Raw genomic sequence first — 24,136 nt, 5'->3', positions numbered from 1 at the left:
CTTGAGGTCAGGGGTTGGTGCTAGATATCTGTCTCACTACAGCCAGGATAAAATCTTCTTGAGAGCTGAAATTTTGACTTTTTCATTCAGTTGCCAATACTGTGGCTAGGGTGAAGACTCCCTGAGTGTTAGGAGTGGTAAAAGTACCTAGAACAGCAACTTGCATTTTAAAGTCAGTGTTATTGGCTTTTTTTGTTGTTGCAATCCATATCCCAATTCAAAAAAAAGAAGATTCCCTACAATAAAAACTAAAAAATTTCACGATATAAAGTTTATATAAAATATAAAAATTTCATGTTGAAATTTTTTTAACCAAAAAATCAATACTATTATCAACTATGTTTATATTTTCAGTAAATATATAAAGCATAGAGAAGATTCACATTAAATTCATGATAGTGTGTGCCTCTGCAGTGGACAGAGATGTTATATTTTGCAAATATGACAAAATGTTGGTATTTGTTATTTTTGGGTGAAGGTAAACAGACGTATTTTATATCTTTCATGCTTTCCATATTATGTTTTAATTTTTCAAAATAAATAAAATACAAAGAGAACTTAGAACTGTTATAGATGATGATTTTATTACAATGTTTTCAAAATTGAACATACCTAAGACATACGCACATGCAACACGCAAGGACATAAAGCATCTGAGTACTACAATCAAGAAGCTTGGTAATAGAGAAAACTTTAAATTTTGTATTTCACAGAGAATATACATTCATTTTTAATAGAAAGCTTGAATAAACCAATTACCATTGAAGAGATAAGAAAGATGATTAAAGATCTACCATCAAAATTGTCACCAGGATTAGACTGTTTCTACAGCTCACTATTAGCTAATTTTTAAAGAACAAATAATTCTAATGCTATTTAAACTGTTCCAGAACACAGAAAAATGATTGAAAACTCACAATTTCATTTTTTTAAAGCTAGCATAATTTTAACAACAAAACTTGAAAACTACAATTTCACTTTGGAATGTAAATGCAATAATACTAAATAAAATATTGGCAAATAATATCCAACAATGTATCAAATGATTATTACACCATGACCAAGTAAGATTTATTCCAGAAACACAAATTTGTTTCAACATATCAAATATCTACCACTCTAATTCACCATGTCAACAAACTAAAGGAAAAAAAAAGTTATACTATTTTGTCAATAGACGCTGAAAAGACATTTGATAAAATTCAGGTGCCACTTTTAGTAATAATGCGATGTAAAACAGGAATAGAAGAAATACCCTAAACATGTTAATGGTTAATGACTATTTACCAATAACCAACAGCAAATGTCATATTAATAGGGAACACTAAAGACAATTCCAAGAAAATTAAGAACCAGACAGGCATGTCTGTCATAATCATTATTCAACATTGTTTTAGAGAATCCAGATCATGTAATAACAATATTAACATTATAAGAAATAAAATGATCTCTATTTGCAGGTGAGATGACTATATATCTACAAAGTCCAAAACATTCTATTTTAAAAACCCAGTGTAATTCAGAGTATTTAGTAAGCTGAAAATAGAAGGAATAAAAAATCTCTAGTTTGTCTATATTGCCAAAAATATAAATGAGGAGGATAAAATACCCAATTCAAAATGTCAAAATGTGACAAAAACTGTAAAAATATTGAGAGATATATTTAATCAGATGTGATGGACCTATATAACATTACAAAAAAACCCAAAAGATTTTAATAATGTACCACAATTCTCGAGTATTAAAGATTAATATTATTATTAAAATAACCCTCTAAACAGAAATGCAATACAATTCTAAGGCATCACTTTTTTTTTGTGGTACACGGGCCTCTCACTGTTGTGGCCTCTCCCGTAGTGGAGCACAGGTTCCAGACGCACAGGCTCAGTGGCCATGGCTCACGGGCCCAGCCACTCCATGGCATGTGGGATCTTCCCGGACCGGGGCACGAACCCGTGTCCCCTGCATCAGCAGGCAGATTCTCAACCACTGCGCCACCAGGGAAGCCTGGCATCACAATTTTTTTTAAACGTGGAAAGGATGCTTCCAATTTTTACATGAAAGAATGAAAGACAAATTACATAATAGAAGAAAAGACAAAAAAAAACCACCAAAAAACTAATAAGAGGGGACTAGCTTTACTAGAGTCCAAAGCTTATGGTCAAGCCAGTACAATTAAAACAATGTGATACTGGCTCAGGAACTTGAAAATGGGTGATTTATTTAATAAATGTGATAGCATAATCAGGTATCCAATATGAACAAAATGTATATTTGGACCTCTACTTCCATATACAAAAATAAATTCCTGATGGATCAGTTAAAGCTTAAAATTAATAAAATTTCTTAGAAAAAAATGTAGGTAAATATTTGTATGACTAGTGGTGGGGGCATTCAGCTGAAAAAAACAAGAAACCAAAGGGCTAAAAAGAAGAGAGGAATCTAATTTTTTTTTAAACTGTAAAGTAAAAAAAGAAGATACCAATAAAGTCAAGGTTAATGATAGAATGGAGAAAATCATAACACATATGGGCTACAACTGATTAATACACACCACATAGTAAATATAGTTAGAATTCCTACAGATGTATGAGGAAAAGATCAAAGATTCAATCGATAAATGAGCAAAGGATAAGCACTGGCAAATCACAAAAAAGTCCAAATAGTAAAAAGCAAAAAAACACACTGACTTTGTCAATTAAACAAACAATACTATGTAATTTTTCACTGTTCAGATTTGCAAACATTAAAGAGTGCTGGAGAGGATGATGATAAATGAGCACTTTCAGTTTAGATGGTAATTTTGTAATATCTCTTAAAATTAAATAAACACCTACCTAGCAGTCCCATTTCTGGGAAACTACCCTATAGAAATAGAAGCACCAGTATGTATTGTAGCAGTGCTATGGTGGAAAAAAAAGAGAAAACTTAAAGACCATTCTATCAATAATAGAATGGTACATAAGTGGTACCATTTTGATACATAAACATGTACTGTGTATGCAGCTGTTAGGAGAAGGGAGGAAGACAAGGAGAAATAGATGGAGAGGGGAAATGGGTGATTTATTTAATAAATGTGATGATATAATCAGGTATCCAATGTGAATAAAATGTATAGTTGGACATCTGTCTTATACCATATGGAAAGGGAGGCATGGGGAGAGAGAGATATCTGTAGCTACTGATCAGAAGGATATGTCAAGGGAGAAAAGCAATTACAGAGAAATAATGGGGCTTGCTGTTTCTGTAGAAAGGAGTACAGCAAACTTTCTTTAAGAGGATGGGGAAAACATGGAAGGATATACATTATGTTCTTAACACTTGTTATCTGGGGAGAAAAAATTTGGTAAGGCAAAGAAAGAAATGGGGTGGGAGGAGGATATAGTGTGTGTACACAATTTATTTTTCTTTATCTAGTTTTCCATTGTTCCAAATTTTACAAACACTTTTCTATTAGCACCCGATTTAAAATTTTGATTACAGAACAAGGCAATATCAAAAGTACCAAAATATACTTCGGGCAAAACTGTGGAACTAGTCAATGTAAGATTTGGAGGCACTGTAAGTAATAATAAATTCTTTAATCTCTGACTTCAAAACTGTTCTCAAAAGTACACACGATATATTTTACATTTAATAGTTCCACAACTTTTGCAATAGCACAATGAATTTAGGGGGTTTTCACCAAACCATAGACATAAATGTGAATATCATCATCAAACTTAATGAAGTAGACAGATGGCTTGGCCACCACTTGATGGATGAAAATGCCGGTTCTCTTGGACCCATCATCTTTGGCGTGCTCCACCTGCTTGCCCACAAGGCTGTCGACAACTTCTCCAGGCTCCCGTTCTGCTGCAGGGAAATAGTAGTTGGAATCTGGAATGATGCGCAGGTCACCATCTTTGTAGTCATCCAGCAGCGTGTACATATAAAGGACTGGATCTTTCTCGTACGTGATGTAAAACCAAGTGTCCATCACGGGGGCTCGCGCCAAGACCATGCCCTTCCATTCGTCTTTCGTACCGTGCTCACCCTCAAACACATGACCCACTGCCTTGCCAATCAGGGAATCTGCCAGGCGCGAATCAATGCGAGGAGTTGGCACTCTCTCGGGAAGGATCTCTAGTGCTAAAACTCTCTTATCTCGGTGCAGTTCTAGTCCATACACACTATCTTTGCCATCATATTTGATGATATAGAGAGTCGGCTTCACGGAAACCTGCTCAAGCACGGTGCCCTTCCACTGCTCCACAGGCTCGTTGCCTTCCTTCCAGCCGTGTTGAATGCGGCAGCCCACAATGTTCCTACGAGTGAGGAAAGTGGGCTTGCGCCGCTGTTTCCTGTGGGTGTGCCTTTTCTTCATCAGGTATGCGGACACACCATCTACGCCCATCGGAGGCACTGTTGGGGGCGACATGGCTCGGGGTTTAAGGAGGCTCAGCAACGCTACCACTTACTAGATTAAGCTGACAAAATGTCAGCACTATCCAGTATGAGATCTTTTTTCGTGATCTCCGAAAACAGAAAGATCCTGTCCTGTCCGTTCTCCTTCTCCCTTCCCCAAAGGCAAGGCTCTCACCAAGGCTCGGCAGAAACGCTCTAACTCTGACCGTGGGCGCTAGGACAGCGGGGGCCTCTTGACAGTATTCTCTCCCGCCCGGTAGAGGTATCTGCAGCAGTGGCAGTTGCCGCAGGAGATGGCGGGCTTGCGTGTGCTGCCTGCGCCTTGCGCCCGCCCCGACTCCCAACCCTAAGTGTCCCGAATTGACCACTTAGCTGTTATCGATGGTGCTGCGGCTGCGGAACGGCGACGGAGAAGGAGAGGACGGGAAAGGGATAAGAGAGATGGCTGCAGCGCCAAAGTCGCGGGCGGCAGTGGGTCTCTGAGAAGTCCGCGCGGCCTTGGCTTAGCAATGTTGCTCTGCTCGGCCTAGCTCTGGCGCCAGGGTTTTTGCCGCTTTGGGAACCCGACCCCTCAGAGCCCGCCTGAGCCTCGGCCCCGCCCCCGCCATTCCGCCTTCCGCTCAGCCAGCAGCAGCTGGGCGGGTTACTGTGCACACTGCGTTCTGTCCACATAGTCACAGGCGCTCACTCCTTCATTTCCTCACGCGCCCCCCGACCGCTTCTCTCAAACCCAAGCCAGACTGGCCGGCTCCCTTACTCCTCTCTGGCCGTCTGTCTCCCGTCAGCCTCCTCAACAGCTTCTCCATCTGCTTTCTATCTTCCAGGAATTCCTCACAAAGCCTTTTTTTTTTTTTTTTTTAATATTCAACACATACATACACAGAGTTTGTACATAAAAAAATTTTTTTTTTCAGTTTAAGGATTATGAGACCGGATAAGTAAATGCCATGTACAGTCCACCATCTTGATCCGAACTTTCCTTTTTATTTTCTATCTGGTCACTCACGGTAATGCTTTTTTAATACATACATATTTCTGAATGTAAAGTAAATGTACTGACACTGTGGAGATTTTCTGAAATTCAGTGAACTAAAAACCGAAACTAGCCTTAATCTTAACATCTAGATATACAGCAAAATGTTAACTGTTCTGATATCTCAATAAATCTATGCTTGTATTTTACAAAATTGGTAGCAGGTTTCACATCTTTATAACTTCTTTTTAAATTCATATCATTAGTATCTTCCAAAGTTATTACTCTGAAAACATGGTTTTTAATGGTTCTATAATGTTCCTTTGTATACATCTTCCATTATTTATCCTAAAAGATCTATGACGATAAATAAAATTAGTTTACTCTCATATATGGATTTATTGGCTAGTATAGAACATTTTTTCAAAGAATATTTAATGACATGGAGATCTACATATGAGATAAGAACAATGTGTGAGAAAGCAAGATATTGAAACAAAATTGTGGCTCCAATTTTGTAGAGAGAAAAAATTAAAAGGTTTTTGTGATATATATTTGCAGTCTTTCTGATTATAAAATTACTGCATGCTCATGTGGAAAATATGAAAGATAGAAAAGAAAGTATCCATAATTTCACCTACTTCAAGTCACAGGGCTCTTATCAAGATTAAATGAAAATGTCTGTATGTCTTTTATTCCTGTATTCTACTTAAAAGATGACAATATAAACCAAGGAAGTCTAGGCTCCTCATTCTCACTCCTCCACTTATACTGGTGAGAAGAGAAAGGCTCATATTATCATGGGTAAAAAAGGCCATTAATTCTTCTGGAAATGTAGGAAAGCAGGGAAGAGAGGTGCAAGGCAGCAATTCAGGCTGCCTCCACATTACATTACCTTCCAAGGCAGGGAAAGAACAACTTAGTCCTCATACCATTTAATAGCTGTTTGAGCAGAATATGTGTGGATCCTTCAATTCCCCATGTTTCCCAGGCCAAAGGCTTTTGAGATGGGATAACTCTCCAGTACTATATTATAAGAAATTAATTCCAAGGAAGTAATTTCAAGGAAGCAAGAAAACTACATATACTAAAAGGTATTTCTAAACTCTTTAGAATTACATAGTGGTGTGTAGATATTCACACATATATACAACCTACACAGTGAAAGCCAGAAGGTGAGTATGTGTAAATGTCATATCATTATGTTCCACAAATAATGGTCCCCAAGTAATTCCCCAGACCAAGATGTGCCAAGTTATTTTTGCTTAGAAGAGCAATTGACAGGTGGGAGAAGACCAGGCACACACACTCAGGACAGTTAACTCAAGCTCTTTGGTTATATACTTTAATGGAATTCTTGCTCACAGCTCTACAAAGCAACCTGAAGAGACAAAGAATTTCCAGTATCCTTCCTTCTCTAGAACTATGATTCTGATGTTTAAATCACTCCCTAGCATTATGGATTCAATGAGCCTCACTACACTAAGATATAATGTTTACTTTATATGTCTGCCCACTAGACTACAAACCCATTCAAGAAAGGACTTTTATCTCAAGTGCCTTACTCAGAATAGGTGCTCAATAAGTATTTGTTATATGAATAAATAAGTGGTTTCAACTGCCCTGCTCCAATCCAAAGAAATCCTCCAAAATGAAACAAGTGGTCTTATACAAGCCTCTGAAGACTGCAATTCTGGTGACTTAAAATCTCCTAGGGCAGCATTATTTATCCCTTCAAAACACCCAGATTACTGATCCTATAAATATGTGTCTATAAGTCTGAAAATGATAAGGAAAACACCATCAAATGCAATATAGTGATACCTCAGAGATATTGTGGGTTCAGTTTCAGACCACAGCAACAAAGTGAATATTTCAATATAGGAAGTCACATAGATTTTTTGGTTTCTCAATGTATGTAACCATTATGTTTACATTATACTATAGTATAATGTTATGCAATAGCATTATGTTTAAAAATCCAAGGTATACAACATACCTTAATTAAAAATACTTTATTGTTAAAAAGTATTAATCATTATCTGATCTTTTACAAGTCACAATCTCTTTGCTGGTGGAGGATCTTGCCTCAATGTTGATGGCTGCTGACTGATCAGGGTGGTGGCTGGTGAAGGTTGGGGTGGTGTGGCAATTTCTTAAAATAAAACAACAGTGAAGTCACTGCATCCATTGACTTTTCACGAAAGATTTCTCTGTAGCATGCAATAATATTTGATAGCATTTTACCCACAGTAGAACTTCTTTCAAAATTGGAGTTAATCTTCTAAAACCTGCTGCTCCTTTATCAATTAAGTTTGTGTAATATTCTAAATCTTTTGTTGTCATTTCAACAATATTCACAGCATTTTCACCAGGAGAAGACACCATCACCAGAAACAACTTTCTTTGCTCATCCATAAGAAGCAACTCCTCATTCATTTAAGTTTTATTATGACAGTGTACCAATTCAGTCACATCTCCAGGTTCCACTTCTATTTCTAGTTCTCTTGCTATTTCCACCACATCTGCAGTTACTTCCTCCACTGAAGTCTTGAACTACTCAAAATCATCCATGAGAATTGGAATAAACTTCTTCCAAACTCCTGTTAACGTTGATGTTTGGACCTATTTCCATGAATTATGAATGTACTTAACTTGCATCTAGAATGGTGAATCCTTTCCAGAAGGTTTTCAATTTGCTTTGCCCAGATATCAGAGGAATCACTATCTATGGCAGCTATAGTCTTATGAAATGTATTTCTTAAATAATAAGACTTGAGTGTCAACATTATTCTTTGATCCATGGGCTGCAGAATAGATGTTGTGTTCGCTGGCATGAAAACAACATTAATCTTATTGTACATCTCCATCAGAGCTCTGGGTGACCAGATGCATTGTCAATGAGTGGTAGTATTTTTTTAAACATCTTTATTGGAGTATAATTTCTTTATAATGGTGTGTTAGTTTCTGCTTTATAACAAAGTGAATCAGCTATACATATACATATATCACCATATCTCCTCCCTCTTGTGTCTCCCTCCCACCCTCCCTATCCCACCCCTCCTGGTGATCACAAAGCACTGAGCTGATCTACCTGTGCTATGTGGCTGCTTCCCACTAGCTATCTATTTTACATTTGGTTGTATATGTAAGTCCATGCCACTCTCTCACTTTGTCCCAGCTTACCCTTCCCCCTCCCTGTGTCCTCAAGTCCATTCTCTATGTCTGCGTCTTTATTCCTGTCCAATGAGCAGTAACATTTTGAAAGGGATCTTTGTCTTCTAAATAGTAAATGAGCATTGGCTTCAACTTAAAGTCACCAGCTGCATTAGCCCCTAACAAGAGAGTCAGTCTGTCCTGTGAATCTTTGAAACCAGGCAGTAACTTCTCCTCCTTAGCTATGAAAGTCCTAGAGGGCATCTTCTTTCAATATAAGACAGATATGTCTACATTGAAAATCTGTTGTTTAGTGTAACTACCTTTGTTGATTATCTTAACTAGATCTTCTGGAAAACTTGCTGCAGTTTCTACACCAGCATTTGCTGCTTCATCTTCCACTTTGATGTTTTGGAGATGGATTATTTCCTTAAACCTCATGAACCAACCTCTGCTAGCTTCAAACTTTTCTTCTGTAGCTTCCTCAACTCTCAAAGCCTTCATATAATTGAAGAGAGTTAGGCCTTTGCTCTGGATTAGGCTTTAGCTTAAGGGAATGCTATGGCTGGTTTGATCTTCTATCCAGACCACTAAAACTTGCTCTGTATCAGAAATAAGGCTGCTTTGATTTTTTATCATTTGTGTGTTCACTAGAGTAGTACTTTTAATTTCCTTGAAGAACTTTTTCTTTCCATTCACAATGTGACTGTTTGGCTCAAGGGTCCTAGTTTTTGGCCCATCTTAGCTTTTGACATGCCTTCCTCACTAAGCTTAATCATTTCCACCTTTTGATTTAAAGTGAGAGACATGTCTCTTACCTTCACTTGAAAACTTAGAGGCCTTTGTATGGTTATTAATTGGCTTATTCAATATTGTTGTATCTCAGGGAATAAGGAGGCCCAAGGAGAGGGAAAGAGAGGAGGGACTGGCCAGTTGGTGAAGCAGTCAGAACACACACAACATTTATCCATTAATTTTGTTATCTTATATGGATGCTGTTTGTGGTGTCCCAAAACAATTATAATAGTAACATTAAAGATCACTGATGACAGATCATCATAACAGATATAATGATAATGAAAAAGTTTAAAATATTGCAAGAATTACCAAGATATGACATAGGCATATGAAGTGAGCAAATGCTGTTGGAAAAGTGGTGCCAATAGACTAGCTTGACACCAGGTTGCCACAAATCTTCAATTCGTAAAAAAAAAACAATAAATGTGAAGCACAATAAAGTTAAACACAATAAAATAAGGTATGCCTGTATGTGGATAATTATAAAATCCAACTCAAGGGGTAGCTGTGAGGATTAAATAAGAAAAATGCAAGTAAATTTCTTAGCACATGAACTGGTTCATGGCAAGTACTCATAGACTGTTAACTAGTCATTCCTTAAAACAAGCCCTTTTCTCTTATCAGATCTGTCTACAAACCACCTGGCTCATGCTCCACCTCTGAACATTTGCTCTATTTCACACTCATGCTCTCTTGGTCAGGGCCTGAGTGTGAATCATGGAGACACTGTAGCAGAGTTTTGTTCTTTATAGTCCGTTTCAGAGCAGTTTTTCAAATGCTGCAAGTTTCTGGAAGTCCAAATTCTGGAAAACAAAACATCATTGAGAGTAAATTTGGGAGACACAGTGATAATTTATAACTGGAAGGGTTATGGATATAGGCATAAATATAATTCCATTTTACAAGGCAGATTATAATACATGCTATGAGAGGTACAAATTAAGCACTGGGGACAAAAAAGAGGTAGTGATTTCTTATGGCTGGGAAGATTGGAAAAGACAACTCGAAAGGGTAAGACAACAAAAAGAAGACATTCAGAAGGTGGTAGAATAGTGAGACCTTTTCAGTCCAATCAAAATACAGCTAAAGGCACAGGGACAGGCCTGGGCATAGGATATATAAAAAATTGGTAAGGAGCTTGTGGCTGTAGCATAGCATGTGCCAGGTTAAGGAATAGGGTATGTGGTGGGAAACAAGGTTAGTCAATAGCCTCAAATGCAGAGACTTGGCATTCCATCCACTGCTGGGTGGAAGAAGATGATGTTCCAACACTTCTGATAGTGTAATGTTGGCAGGACGAAGTAGAGAGTTGATCTTCCATGCCCCATCTAGCAGAAGCAGGAGATTCTTCCCTAAGCAGATAGTACTTCCCTGTCAGAGTGGTATTAAGTGGTATGGTACTGAGCACAGAGCTGATCTTCCATCCCACACTCATCAGAAACAAGCAGTGCTATGCTCTGATTTTCTTGCCAGAGTAGTGTCAGTGAGGGTTTATGATGAGCTGTTCCTCCACAGTCATCTAGTGGTATAAGGTAGTGCTAGTGACATCTATGCTATAACTTCTCCTAACCATCACCCTATATCAAATCAACAACAGTGAGACTGAACAATGCAGAGCAAGGCAGGCTAGTCAGAACTCTGGTTCCCAATGCTCACTGTATCAGTGAAACCCACTGAAGGGTTGAGCTTTCATCCCTAACCACTGTCAATGAAACTCAACCAAGGTAACAAGATAGGAATAAATGGTACTCAACTCTTCCTATGTCATTGGAGTCAGTGAAGCCTAGTGGTCAGATAAGTCACCACCCACACTTGGAGGCAATGCGATGGTATGAGTCAGTACACAACATTTATCACTAAGGTATTGGCAGATTTAAGAATGGAGCTAAACTTCTAACCATCCTACCCATGTGCAATGAGGCAGTGTGAGTCAGTACTCCACATTTGCAAAGGTAGTGCCAAGAGATCCCACAAAGAAGCTGAACATGCATGCACACCCAACACTCCAGCTACATAACAATAGTGAGACTATCTGATAAAGAAAATTCAAATAAAATAGTCTCATAATATGATATCAAAAATGACAAAGATGCAATGAAAATCATAAAGAACAAAATCACAACTTGAATGAGGCAATACACATAATAATGCCAAAACCAAGATAAATCAAATATTGAAATTATCTGAAATAGATTTTAAAGCATCTAAAGCATTAAACTCCTTTAATACACAATTTTGAATTATATTGAAACAATTGAAAAAAATAGAAAACATCAGCAAAGAAATATAATTTATACAAAAGAACAAAATGGAAATTTAGCATTGAAAAATGAAATAACCAAAATAAAAATCTCCTGGGATGGAATCAATATATGACTAGAGAGAACAGAAGGCAGAATCAACAAACTTGAGGTTAGAAAATAGAATTGGCCCCATTGAACAACAGAAAGGAAACAAACTTAGATATAAAGAGCAGTCTCAGGAAACTGTGAGACAATAACAAAAGAGCTAACATTTGCAATTCTTTTAATGGAAGTGAAATTCTTACATATATATATATATCAAAGCATGTACAAGATCTGTATACTGAAAATTTTAAATGTTAATGCCAGAAATTTTAAAAGATGTAAGTAAATAGAAGGATATCCAGTTTTCACAGATTGCAGGACTCAACTTAATAAAGATGTTAATTCTCTCCAAAATGATATATGAATTTAATGCAATTTCTATGAAAATTCGAGCAAGGTTTTTCATAGAAATACACAGGATTCTTCTTATATTTATATGGAAATGTTCAATATCTAGAATGTCTAAAACAATTTTGAAACAGAAGTATGTAGTATAAAGAATCATTCTACCTTCAAGTTGCATAGCTACAGCAATCAAGAAACTATGGTGCTTACAGACCAACAGACACATAGAGAGAGAACTCAGAAAATGACTCATATTTACATCCACCTGATTTTTGACAGATGTTCCAAAGCAATTCAATTGAGAAAGGATAGATTTTTCAACAAATGGTGCTGGGGGACTTGGACATCTCAAGGCTCACATGAACACACACACTCTCACACACACACAAAACCTACATGGAAACCTCTTATCTCATACAAAAATTACCTTGAAATGAAAAACTAACTAAAATGTAAAATATAAAGTTATAAAACTTTTATTAAAAACATAGAAGAAAATCTTTGGTACCTAGTGCCAGCTGAAAAGTTCTTGCACTTGACACCAGAAGTAGGATTCTTCATAGGAAGAGTTGAAAAATTTGATCTCATTAAAATTAAAAAAAATATGCTCTATGAAACACTCTGTTAAGAGGATGAATAGACAAGCTACAGAAATGAGAAAATATTTGCAAATTATACATCTAGCAAAAGGCTTGTATCTCGAAACATAAAGTAAAATTATTTTACTCAACAGTAAAATAGCCAACAATCCAATTAGAAAATGGTAAAAGACATGAACAAAACATTTCACAAAGAAGGTATACAGTCAGCAAATCAGCACATGAAGAGATCATTAGCCATTAGGAAAATATAAATTATTGCCATAATAAGATATCACTACACATCTATTAAAATAGCTAAAATTTTAAAAATAGTGACCATACCAAATGTTGACCAGGATGCAGAGAAACTAGTTCTCTCTAACAATGATGGTTAGAATGTAAAATGATGTATTCTGGTGGAGACCTTCAAGATGGCTGAGGAGTAAGATGTGGAGATCACCTTCCTCCCCACAAATACATCAGAAATACATCTACATGTGGAACTACTCCTATAGAACACATACTGAACACTGGCAGAAGACCTCAGACTCCCCAAAAGGCAAGAAACACCCCACGTACATGGCCATGTGGCTGAAAGTGTCTTGGTGCTCCAGCCGGGTGTCAGGCCTGTGCCTCTGAGATGGGAGAGCCAAGTTCAGGACATTGGTCCACCAGAGACCTCCTGGCTCACTGTAATATCAAACAGCAAAAGCTCTCCAGAGATCTCCATCTCAATGCTAAGACCCAACTCCACTCAACGACCAGCAAGGTAAGGTGCAAGACACCCTATGCCAAATAACAAGCAAGACAGGAACACAACCCCACCCATTAGCAGACAGGACGCCTAAAATCATAATAAGGTAACACACACCCCAAAATCCAACAGAGGACATGGTCCTGCCCACCAGAGAGACAAGATCCCTCCTCATTCACCAAAACACAGGCACCAGGAAGCCTACACAAGGAACTGAACCAACATTAGCCACTGGGAGCAGACACCAAAAACAACAGGAATTAAGAACTGAAGCCTGCAAAAAGGAGACGGTAAACAGCAAGTTAAGTGAAATGAGAAGACAGAGAAATACACAGCAGATGAAGGAGCAAGGTAAAAACCGACCAGACCAAACAAATGAACAGGAAACAGGCAGTCTACCTGAAAAAGAATCCAGAGCAATGATAGTAAGGATGATCCAAAATCATGGAAATTGAATGGAGAAAATACAAGAAACGTTTAACAAGGACCTAGAAGAACTAAAGAGCAAACAAACAATGATGAAAAACACAATAAATGAAATTTAAAATTCTCTAAAAGGAATCAATAGCAGAATAACTGAGGCAGAAGAACGGGTATCTGACCTGGAAGATAAAGTAGTGGAAATAACTACTGCAGAGCAGAATAAAGAAAAAAGAAAGAAAAGAATTGAGGACAGTCTTAGAGACATCTGGGACAACCTTAAATGCACCAACATTCAAATTATAAGGGTTCTAGAAGAAAAAGAGAAAAAGAAGGACTGAGAAAATATTTGAAGAGATTACAGTTGAAAACTTCCCTAATATGGGAAAGGAAAGAGTCAATCAAGTCCAGGAAACACAGGGAGTCCTATACAGGATAAATCCAAGGAGAAGCATGCCAAGACACATATTAATCAAACTATCAAAAATTAAATACAAAGAAAACATATTTAAAGCAGCAAGGGAAAAGCAACAAATAACATAAAAGGGAATCCCCAAAAGGTTAACAGCTGATCTTTCAGCAGAAACTGTGCAAGCTAAAAGGGAGTGGCAGGATGTATTTAAAGTGATGAAAGGGAAAACCCTACAACCAAGATTTCTCTACCCAGCAAGGATCTCATTCTGATTCGATGGAGAAATTAAAACCTTTACAGACAGGCAAAAGTTAAAACTCAGAACCACAAAACCAGCTTTACAAAAATTGCTAAAGGAACTTCTCTAGGCAGGAAACACAAGGGAAGGGGAAGACCTACCAAAAAAAAAAAAAAAAAAACAATAGAGCTTCAAGATGGTGGAAGACTAAGACGTGGAAGTCACCTTCCTCCCCACAAATACATCAGAAATACATCTACATGTGGAACAACTCCTACAAAACACCTACTGAACGCTGGCAGAAGACCTCAGAGTTCCCAAAAGGCAAGAAACTTCCCACATACCTGGGTAGGACAAAAGAAAAAAAGAAAAAAAACAGAGACAAAAAAACAGGGATGGGACCTGCACCAGTGGTAAGAAGCTGTGAAGGAGGAAAGTTTCCACACACTAGGAAGTCCCTTCACAGGAGGAGACTATGGGTGGTGGAGTGGGCGAAGCTTTGGATCCGTGGAGGAGAGCACAGCAACAGGGGAGCGGAGAGCAAAGTGGAGAGATTCCCACACAAAGCACCGGTGCTGACCAGCACTCATCAGCCTGAGAGGCTTGCCTGCTCACCCACTGGAACAGGTGGGGTCTGGGCGCTGAGGCTCGGGCTTTGGTCAGATCCCAGGGAGAGGACTGGGGTTGGCTGTGTCAACACAGCCAGAAGGGGGCTAGTGGGCCACAGCTAGCTGGGAGGGAGTCTGGGAAAATGTCTGCATCTGCCGAAGAGGCAAGAGAGTTTTTCTTGCCTCTTTGTTTCCTGGTGTGGGAGGAGAGGGGATTAAGAGAGCCTCTTAAAGAAGCCCTAGAGACGGGCTTGAGCTGTGGCTATCAGCACAGACCCCAGAGATGAATAGGAGATGCTAAGACTGCTCCTGCAGCCACCAAGAATCCTGTGGGCGAGCACAGGTCACTCTCCACCCCTTCCCTCCCAGGAGCCTGTGCAGCCCACCACTGCCAGGGTCCCATGATCCAGGGACAACTTCTCCAGGAGAACACATGGAGTGCCTCAGCCTGGTGCAATGTCATGCCTGCCTCTGCTGCCGCAAGCTCACACTGCATCCATACCCCTCTGTGCCCCCAGCCTGAGTGAACTAGATCCGCCAAATAAGCTGCTCCTTTAACCTTGTCCTCTCTGAGCAAAGAACAGACACTCTCAGGTGACCTACATGCAGAGGTAGGTCCAAATCCAAAGGTGAACCCCAGGAGCAGTGTGAACAAAGAAGAGAAAGGGAAATGTCTCCCAGCAGCTTCAGGAGCAGCAGCATAAATCTCCACAATCAACTTGATGTACTCTGAATCTGTGGAATACCTGAACAGACAACGAATCATACCAAATTGAGGAGGTGGACTTTGGAAGCCACGATATACATATGTTTTTCCCTTTTTCTTTTTTTCTGACTGTGTATGTGTATGCTTCTGTGTGTGATTTGTCTGTATAACTTTGCTGTTACCATTTGTCCTAGGGCTCTGTCTCTCCATTTTGAGTGTGTTTTTTATTATTATTAAAATTGTTTTTTCCTAATAATTATTATTTTTTATTTTTTGTTTTAATAACTTATTTTATTTTACTTTATTTTTATTTTATTTTATCTTCTTTCTTTCTTTCTTTCTTTACTTCCTCCCTTTTATTCTGAGACGTGTGGAGGACAGGCTCTTGGTGCTCTAGCCAGGTATCAGGGCTGTGCCACTGAGGTGGGAGAACCAACTTCAGGACACTGATCCACAAGAGCCCTACCAGTTCCACATAATATCAAACAGAGAACATCTCCCAGAGATCTCCATCTCAACACCAAGACCCAGCTCCACTCAACTACCAGCAAGCTACAGTACTGGACACCCTATGCCAAACAATCAGCAAGAGAGGAACACAACACCATCCATTAGTACAGAGGCTGCCTAAAATCATAATAAGGCCACAGACACCCCAAAACGTACCACCAGACATGGACCTGCCCAACAGTAAAACAAGACCCAGGCTCATCCACCAGAACACAGGCACTAGTCCCCTTCACCAGGAAGCCTACACAACCCACTGAAACAACGTAAACCGCTGGGAACAGATACCAAAAACAATGGGAACTACGAACTTGCAGCCTGTGAAAAGGAGACAACAAACACAGTAAGTTAAGCAAAATGAGAAGTCAGAGAAACACAAAGCAGATGAATGAGCATGGCAAAAACCCACCAGACCTAACAGATGAAAGAGGAAATAGGCAGTCTACCTGAAAAATAATTCAGAATAATGATAGTAAAGATGATCTAAAATCTTGGAAATAGAATGGAGAAAATACTAGAAACGTTTAACAAGGACTTAAAAGAACTAAAGAGCAAGCAAACAATCATGAACAACACAATAAAGGAAATTACAAATTCTCTAGAAGGGATCAATAGCAGAATAACTGATGCAGAAGAATGGATAAGTGAACTGGAAGATAAAATAGTAGAAATAACTACTGCAGAGCAGAATAAAGAAAAAAGAATGAAAAGAATTGAGGACAGTCTCAGAGACTTCTGGGACAATATTAAATGCACCAACATTCGAATGATAGGGGTCCCAGAAGAAGAAGAGAAAAAGAAAGGGACTGAGAAAATATTTGAAGAGGTTATAGTTGAAAACTTCCGTAATATGGAAAAGGAAAGAGTTAATCAATCCAGGAAGCAAAGAAAGTACCATACAGGACAAATCCAAAGAAAAACATGCCAAGACACATATTAATCAAACTATCAAAAATTAAATACAAAGAACAAACATTAAAAGCATCAAGGGAAAAACAACTAATAATTCATAAGGGAATCTCCATAAGGTTAACAGCTGATATTTCAGCAGAAACTCTACAAGCCAGAAGGGAGTGGCAGGACATATTTAAAGTGATGAAGGAGAAAAACTTACAACAAAGATTACTCTACCCAGCTAGGATCTCATTCAGATTTGGTGGAGAAATTAAAACCATTACAGACAAACAAAAGATAAGAGAATTCAGCCCCACCAAACCAGCTCTACAACAAATGCTAAAGGAACTTCTCTAGGCAGGAGACACAAGAGAAGTAAAAGACCTACAATAATAAACCCCAAACAATTAAGAAAATGGTAATAGGATCATACATATAGATAATTACCTTAAAGGTAAATGGTTTAAATGCTCCAAATAAAAGACATAGATTGGCTGAATGGATACAAAAACATGACCTGTATACATGCTGTCTACAAGAGACTCACTTCAAACCTAGGGACACATACAGAATGAAAGTGAGGAGATGAAATAAGATATTCCATACATATGTAAATCAAAAGAAAGCTAGAGTAGCAATTCTCATATCAGACAAAATAGACTTTAAAATAAAGTCTATTACAAGAGACAAATAAGGACACTTCATAATGATCATGTGAAAAATCCAAGAAGATATAACAATTGTAAATATTTATGCATGCAACATAGGAGCACCTCAATACATAAGGCAAATACTAACAGCTATAAAAGGGGAAATTGACAGCAGCACAATCATAGTTGGGGACTTTAACACCACACTTTCACCAATGGACAGATCATCCAAAATGAAAATAAATAAGGAAAACCAAGCTTTAAATGATACATTAAACAAGTTGGACTTAATTGATATTTATAAGACATTCCATCCCAAAACAACAGAATACATATTCTTCTTAAGTGCTTGTGGAACATTCTCCAGGATAGATCATATCTTGGGTCACAAATCAAGCCTTGATAAATTTAAGAAAATTGAAATCATATCAAGCAACTTTTCCGACCACAATGTTATGAAACTAGATATCAATTACAGGAAAAAATCTTTAAGAAATACAAACACATGAAGACTAAACAGCACACTACATTATAACCGAGAGCTCATTGAAGAAATCAAAGAGGAAATAAAAAAATACACAGAAACAAATGACAATGAAAACATCATGACCCAAAACCTCTGGGAAGCAGCAAAAGCAGTTCTAAGAGGGAAGTTTATAGTAATACAATCCTACCTTAGGAAACAAGAAACTTCTCAAATAAACAACCTAACATTACACCTAAAGCAATTAGAGAAAGAAAATAAAAGTTAGCAGAGGAATGAAATCATTATGATCAGGTCAGAAATAAATGAAAAAGAAATGAAGGAAATGATAGCAAAGATCAATAAAACTAAAAGCTGGTTCTCTGAGAAAGTAAATAAAATTGATAAACCATTAGGCAGATTTATCAAGAAAAAAAGGGAGAAGACTCAAATAAGTAAAGTTAAAAATGAAAAAGAAGTAACAACTGACACTGGAGAAAACAAAGGATCATGAGAGATTAAAACAAGTGAAAATATGCCAATAAAATGGACAACCTGGAAGAAATGGACAAAATTCTTAGAAATGCACAACTTCTGAGACTGAACCAGGAAGAAATAGATAATACGAACAGACAAATCACAAGCAAAGAAATTGAAACTGTGATTAAAAATCTTCCAACAAACAAAAGTGAGGACCAGATGTACTCAAGGAGAATTCTGTCAAACATTTAGGAAACATCAAACACCTATCCTTCTCAAACTCTTCCAAAATATAGCAGAGGGAAGAACATTTCCAAACTCACTCTACAAGGCCACCATCACTCTGATATCAAAACCAGACAAAGATGTAACAAAGAAAGAACACTACAGGCCAATATCACTGATGAACATAGATGCAAAATTCCTTAATAAAATACTATCAAACAAAATGCAAGAGCACAATAAAAGGATCACACACTGTGATAAACTGGGGTTTATCCCAGGAATGCAAGGATTCTTCAGTATGTGCAAATCAATCTACATGATACACCATGTTAACAAATTGAAGGAGAAAACCCATATGATCATCTCAATGGATGCAGAGAAAGCTTTTGAAAAATTCAACATTTATGATAAAAACTCTAGAAAGTAGGCATAGAGGGAACTTTCCTCAACATAATAAAGGTCATATATGAAAAATCCACAGCCAAAATCGTCCATAATATTGAAAAACTGAAACCATTTCCACAAAGATCAGGAACAAGACAAGGTTGCACAATCTCACCACTATTATTCACCATAGTTTTGGAAGAGTTAGCCACAGCAATCCAAGAAGAAAAAGAAATAAATGGAATCCAAAACAGAAAATAAGAAGTACAATTGTCACTGTTTGCAGGTGACATGATACTATATAGAGAGAATCATAAAGATGCTACCAGAAAATGAATAGAGCTAATCAATGAATGTGGTAAAGTAGCAGGAAAGAAAATTAATGCCCAGAAATCTCTTGCATTCCTATACACTAATGATGAAAAATCTGAAAGTGAAATTAAGAAAACACTCCCATTTACCATTGCAACAAAAAGAACAAAATATCTAGGAATAAACCTACCTAAGGACACAAAAGAGCTGTCTGCAGAAAATTATAAGACACTGATGAAAGAAATTAAAAATGATACAAACAGATGGAGATATATACCATGTTCTTGGATTTGAAGAATCAATATTGTGAAAACGACTCTACTACCCAAAGCATTCTACAGATTCAATGCAATTCCTATCAAAATACCACTGGCATTTTTCACAGAACTAGGACAAAAAATTTCACAATTTTGTATGGAAACACAAAAGATCTCGAATAGCCAAAGCGATCTTGAGAAAGAAAAATGGAGCTGGAGGAATCAGGCTCCCTGACTTCAGACTATACTACAAAGCTACAGTAATCAAGACAGTATGGTACTGGCAGAGAAACAGAAATATAGATCCATGGAACAGGATAGAAAGCCCAGAGATAAACCCATACACATATGGTCACCTTATCTTTGATAAAGGATGGAAGAAGTTACAATGGAGAAAAGACAACCTCTTCAATAAGTGATGCTGGGAAAACTGGACAGCTACATGTAAAGGAATGAAATTAGAACACTCCCTAACACCTTACACAAAAATAAACTCAAAATGGATTAAAGACCTAAATGTAAGGCCAGACACCATCAAATCATAGAAGAAAATATAGGCAGAATACTCTATGAGATAAATCACAGCACGGTCCTTTTTAACCCACCTCGTAGAGAAATGGAAATAAAAACAAAAATAAACAAATAGGACCTAATGAAACTTAAAAGCTTTTGCACAGCAAAGGAAACCATAAACCAGATGAAAAGGCATCCCTCAGAATGGGAGACAATATTAGCAAATGAAGCAACTTACAAAGGATTAATCTCCAAAATTTACAAGCAGCTCATGCAGCTCAATATCTAAAAAACAAAAAACCCAATCCAAAAATGGGCAGAAGACCTAAATAGACATTTCTCCAAAGAAGATATACAGATTGCCAACAAACACATGAAAGAATGCTCAACATCATTAATCATTAGAGAAATGCAAAAGGAAACTACAATGAGATATCATCTCACACTGATCAGAATTGCCATCATCAAGAATCTACAAAAAATAAATGCTGGGAAGGCTGTGCAGAAAAGGGAACCCTCTTGCACTGTTGGTGGAAATGTAAATTGATACAGCCACTATGGAGAACAGTATGCAGGTTCCTTAAAAAACTAAAAATAGATCTACCATATGACTCAGCAATCCCACTACTTTGCATATACCCTTAGAAAACCACAATTCAAAAAGAGTCATGTACCACAATGTTCATCGCAGCTCTATTTACAGTAGCCAGGACATGGAAGCCTGTCCATTGACTGGTGAATGGATAAAGAAAATGTGGCACATATATACAATGGAATATTACTCAGGCATAAAAAGAAATGAAATTAAGTTATTTGTAGTGATGTGGATGGACCTAGAGTCTGTCATAGAGAGTGAAGTAAGTCAGAAAGAGCAAAACAAATACCGTATGCTAACACATATATATGGAATCTAAAAATAATAAATAACAATGCTTCTGAAGAACCTAGGGACAGGACAGGAATAAAGACGCAGTTGTAGAGAATAGACTTGAGGACATGAGGAGGGGGAAGGGTAAGCTGGGACAAAGTGAGAGAGTGGCGTGGTCATATATACACTAGCAATAATATAATTGATAGCTAGTGGGAAGCAACCACATAGCACAGGGAGCTCAGCTCAGTGCTCTGTGACCACCTAGAGGGAATGGATATGGAGTGTGTGGGGGAGCTGCAAGAGGGAGGAGATATGGTGATATGTGTATATGTATAGCTGATTTACTTTGTTATAAAGCAGAAACTATCACACCATTTTAAAGTAATTATACTCTATTAAAGATGTTAAATAAAAATAAAATAATTAATTTGTAAGCAGTGGAGAAAAAAAATGATGTATTCTCCCTGGAGTACATTTGGCAGTTTCTTACAAAAATAAACATGGAAATACTGTATAAATCAGCAATTATACTCTTGGACATGTATCTTAGAGATATAAAGACTTATGTTTATACAAAAATTTATATGTAAATGATCATAGAAGCTTTATTCATAATTCATAAAATCTAGAAACAAACCACATGTCCTCCATGGTGAATGACTAAAATACAATAATTCAGCCATACCCTGGAATACCACTCAGCAATAAAAAGGAACATGCTATTGATAATATCCAATTTTGTGTTTGTATTGTAAGGAATTATGCTGAGTTTAAAAAAAGCCAGTCTCAAAATGTTACATACTGTATTATTATATTTATATAGCATTCTTTAAATGACAAATTATACTTTAATGACTTCCAAGGATTAGGGATCTGGAGTGGGAGAGAGTTGGTTGTAGTTAAAAATGGGTGGCATGAGGTATCTTTGTGGTGGAACTCTTTTTCATCTTGACTGTGGTAGTTGTCACACTAGTCTACACGTGTGATAAAACTGCATAGTAGTAAATACACACACACAGAAGTCCACATATAACTGGTGAAATCTGAATAAATTTGACAGATTTTATCAATGTTAGTTTCTTGGTGTGATTTTGCACTCTAATAATGCCAGGTGTTACCACTGGAGTTTACTGGGCAAAAAGTACATAATATCTCTATTATTTCTTACAACAACATGTGAATCCACAGTTATCTCATATATATTTAAAAAAGAAAAAGAGCTGAAGTCATAAAATTTAATAGATAAGGAAAATTATTCTATATATGAATAACAAATAGTATGCAGAAAATTATATAATATGATATTTTTTATTAAAGTAAATAATTAAAAATGTTATTTTATTTACAGGAAAAAAATAAGTATGCAACTTTGAAGTCATTAAATCTCTCTTTGCTTCTATTTCATCAGACAAAGAAATAAGAAATTTGGACTGTTTCAGCTCTAAAGTCCTTTCTTGCTCCAAATTTCTATGATTCAAAGAAAATGAAAGGCTGGGAAAGAAAGCTGGGATTAAGAAATGAGTTTGGGGTGTAGTTTTCCAGTTAACCAGTGCGTGTAAATTTTTATAAGGAGAAAATGCAGCTAAGTAAGCTGAGAGTAAAGTGACAGAGCATTTTTAAATCAACAGATCAAGATTTTTGTTTTCTCTCTTGGGAACTGTACAGAGATTTCTGGAGCTGCTAAATTGCCTGTAAAAATCTTATCTTGTCATATAGTATTTTGGCAGGTTTGATAGTGAGAGTTGATGAGAAGAGTAAAATTGTGAGTTGGCCAGTTGGATGTATTATGAGTAAAGGCTTTGGCTTTGATTATCAAGGGTGTTGGTTTAAGATTTGACTATGTTCATCCAATTGTCAAAGATTTCCTGTAAGTACTGGATTGAAGATGGAGACCAGTGATTAAAAGCCAACTAAATTTTCCCTGTTAGTTTAATCCCTAAGTATATTTTTTTTTATTTCTGCAAAAATAGCTTTTAAAGCTATAGGGGATGGGTAAATTCAATGAGCAGAGAGAAAAAACTCTCTATATTATGGAGAGTAATAAACTAGCACTAAAAATCCTGGGTTTTATTATTCGACCCTGTTACTATATTTCTGTATGACTCATACTTCCTGTGCCAAAGTTTAGTATATATAAAAGAAGGAAAATACTATCTACCTCCTACTGTTCAGAAAACAATATGGAATTTATGTAGTTAGAAGGTCTATTTAATGTTTTAAGCTAAAGAATAATACTATGTGAATATAAGATCACTTCAATTTGTTATATATGAAGAAATACAGATAAATTTTTAAATGACCTTATAAAACAGAATTTCAAAGCTTACTCTGCTGGTTCACTAAGAGTAATGAATTTTACTTCTGTTTTTTTTTAAAGTTCTTATTTATTACAAAATCAGATTGGGTTCAATTACTATGAAATCACAAATATTGTATATGTTCTATTTTGTATGTAATATATTTGAAAAGCTATTACCACCCTAAAGTTTAAGGTAAAGCATAAAATGAAACTTTTATTTTTTAGGTATTTCTTTGAAAATTATTTTGAAAACAGTAAGTTCTCTGACTAATGAGAATTATCTGAGGATCTAGTCCTTAGCTTTTTCCCTTGATACATGAACTTTCTGCCATAAAGAAAGAACAATGACACATTAGAACCCCCACAACAATCCTGTAAGTGGGTTACTAAAAAAAAATCCCTCTTAAAGTGAAGGGTTATTTTATTATGAGATTAATAAAAAATAACAATTTTCTGTTGCTCTACACTGAAACAAAGTTTCACTAAGTTAGTGAAACTTACATTGGACATGACTGAACTGAAAAATTCCCAAACG

The 24,136-nt window shown here is 36.8% G+C and overlaps 1 protein-coding gene and 1 long non-coding RNA gene across 2 annotated transcripts in view; both read right to left on the bottom strand.

The window, feature by feature from the left end:
- Nucleotides 1–3,626: 3,626 nt before the first annotated feature.
- On the bottom strand, nt 3,627–4,924 carry SPIN4 (spindlin family member 4). Its single transcript, XM_059051009.2, has one exon. It carries the CDS (start codon nt 4,418–4,420, stop codon nt 3,671–3,673), a length of 750 nt encoding a protein of 249 aa, XP_058906992.1. The 5' UTR covers nt 4,421–4,924; the 3' UTR covers nt 3,627–3,670.
- Nucleotides 4,925–9,368: 4,444 nt separating this feature from the next.
- LOC136793439 (uncharacterized) overlaps nt 9,369–24,136 on the bottom strand; it is a 122,591-nt gene continuing 107,823 nt past the window's right edge. Inside the window, exon 3 of the long non-coding RNA XR_010838704.1 lies at nt 9,369–10,137. This is a non-coding gene — a long non-coding RNA (uncharacterized lncRNA). The remainder of the gene's footprint in view (nt 10,138–24,136) is intronic.

The sequence above is a fragment of the Kogia breviceps genome, chromosome X, assembly GCF_026419965.1.
Source record: "Kogia breviceps isolate mKogBre1 chromosome X, mKogBre1 haplotype 1, whole genome shotgun sequence".
NCBI lineage: Eukaryota > Metazoa > Chordata > Mammalia > Artiodactyla > Physeteridae > Kogia > Kogia breviceps.
The sequence above is the reverse complement of the archived record's forward strand: the minus strand, read 5'-3'. Positions and strand labels throughout refer to the sequence as shown.

Coding starts and splice junctions, on each gene's coding strand:
- SPIN4 (XM_059051009.2), bottom strand. CDS start 4,420: ATGTCGCCCCCAACAGTGCCTCCGATGGGCGTAGATGGTGTGTCCGCA.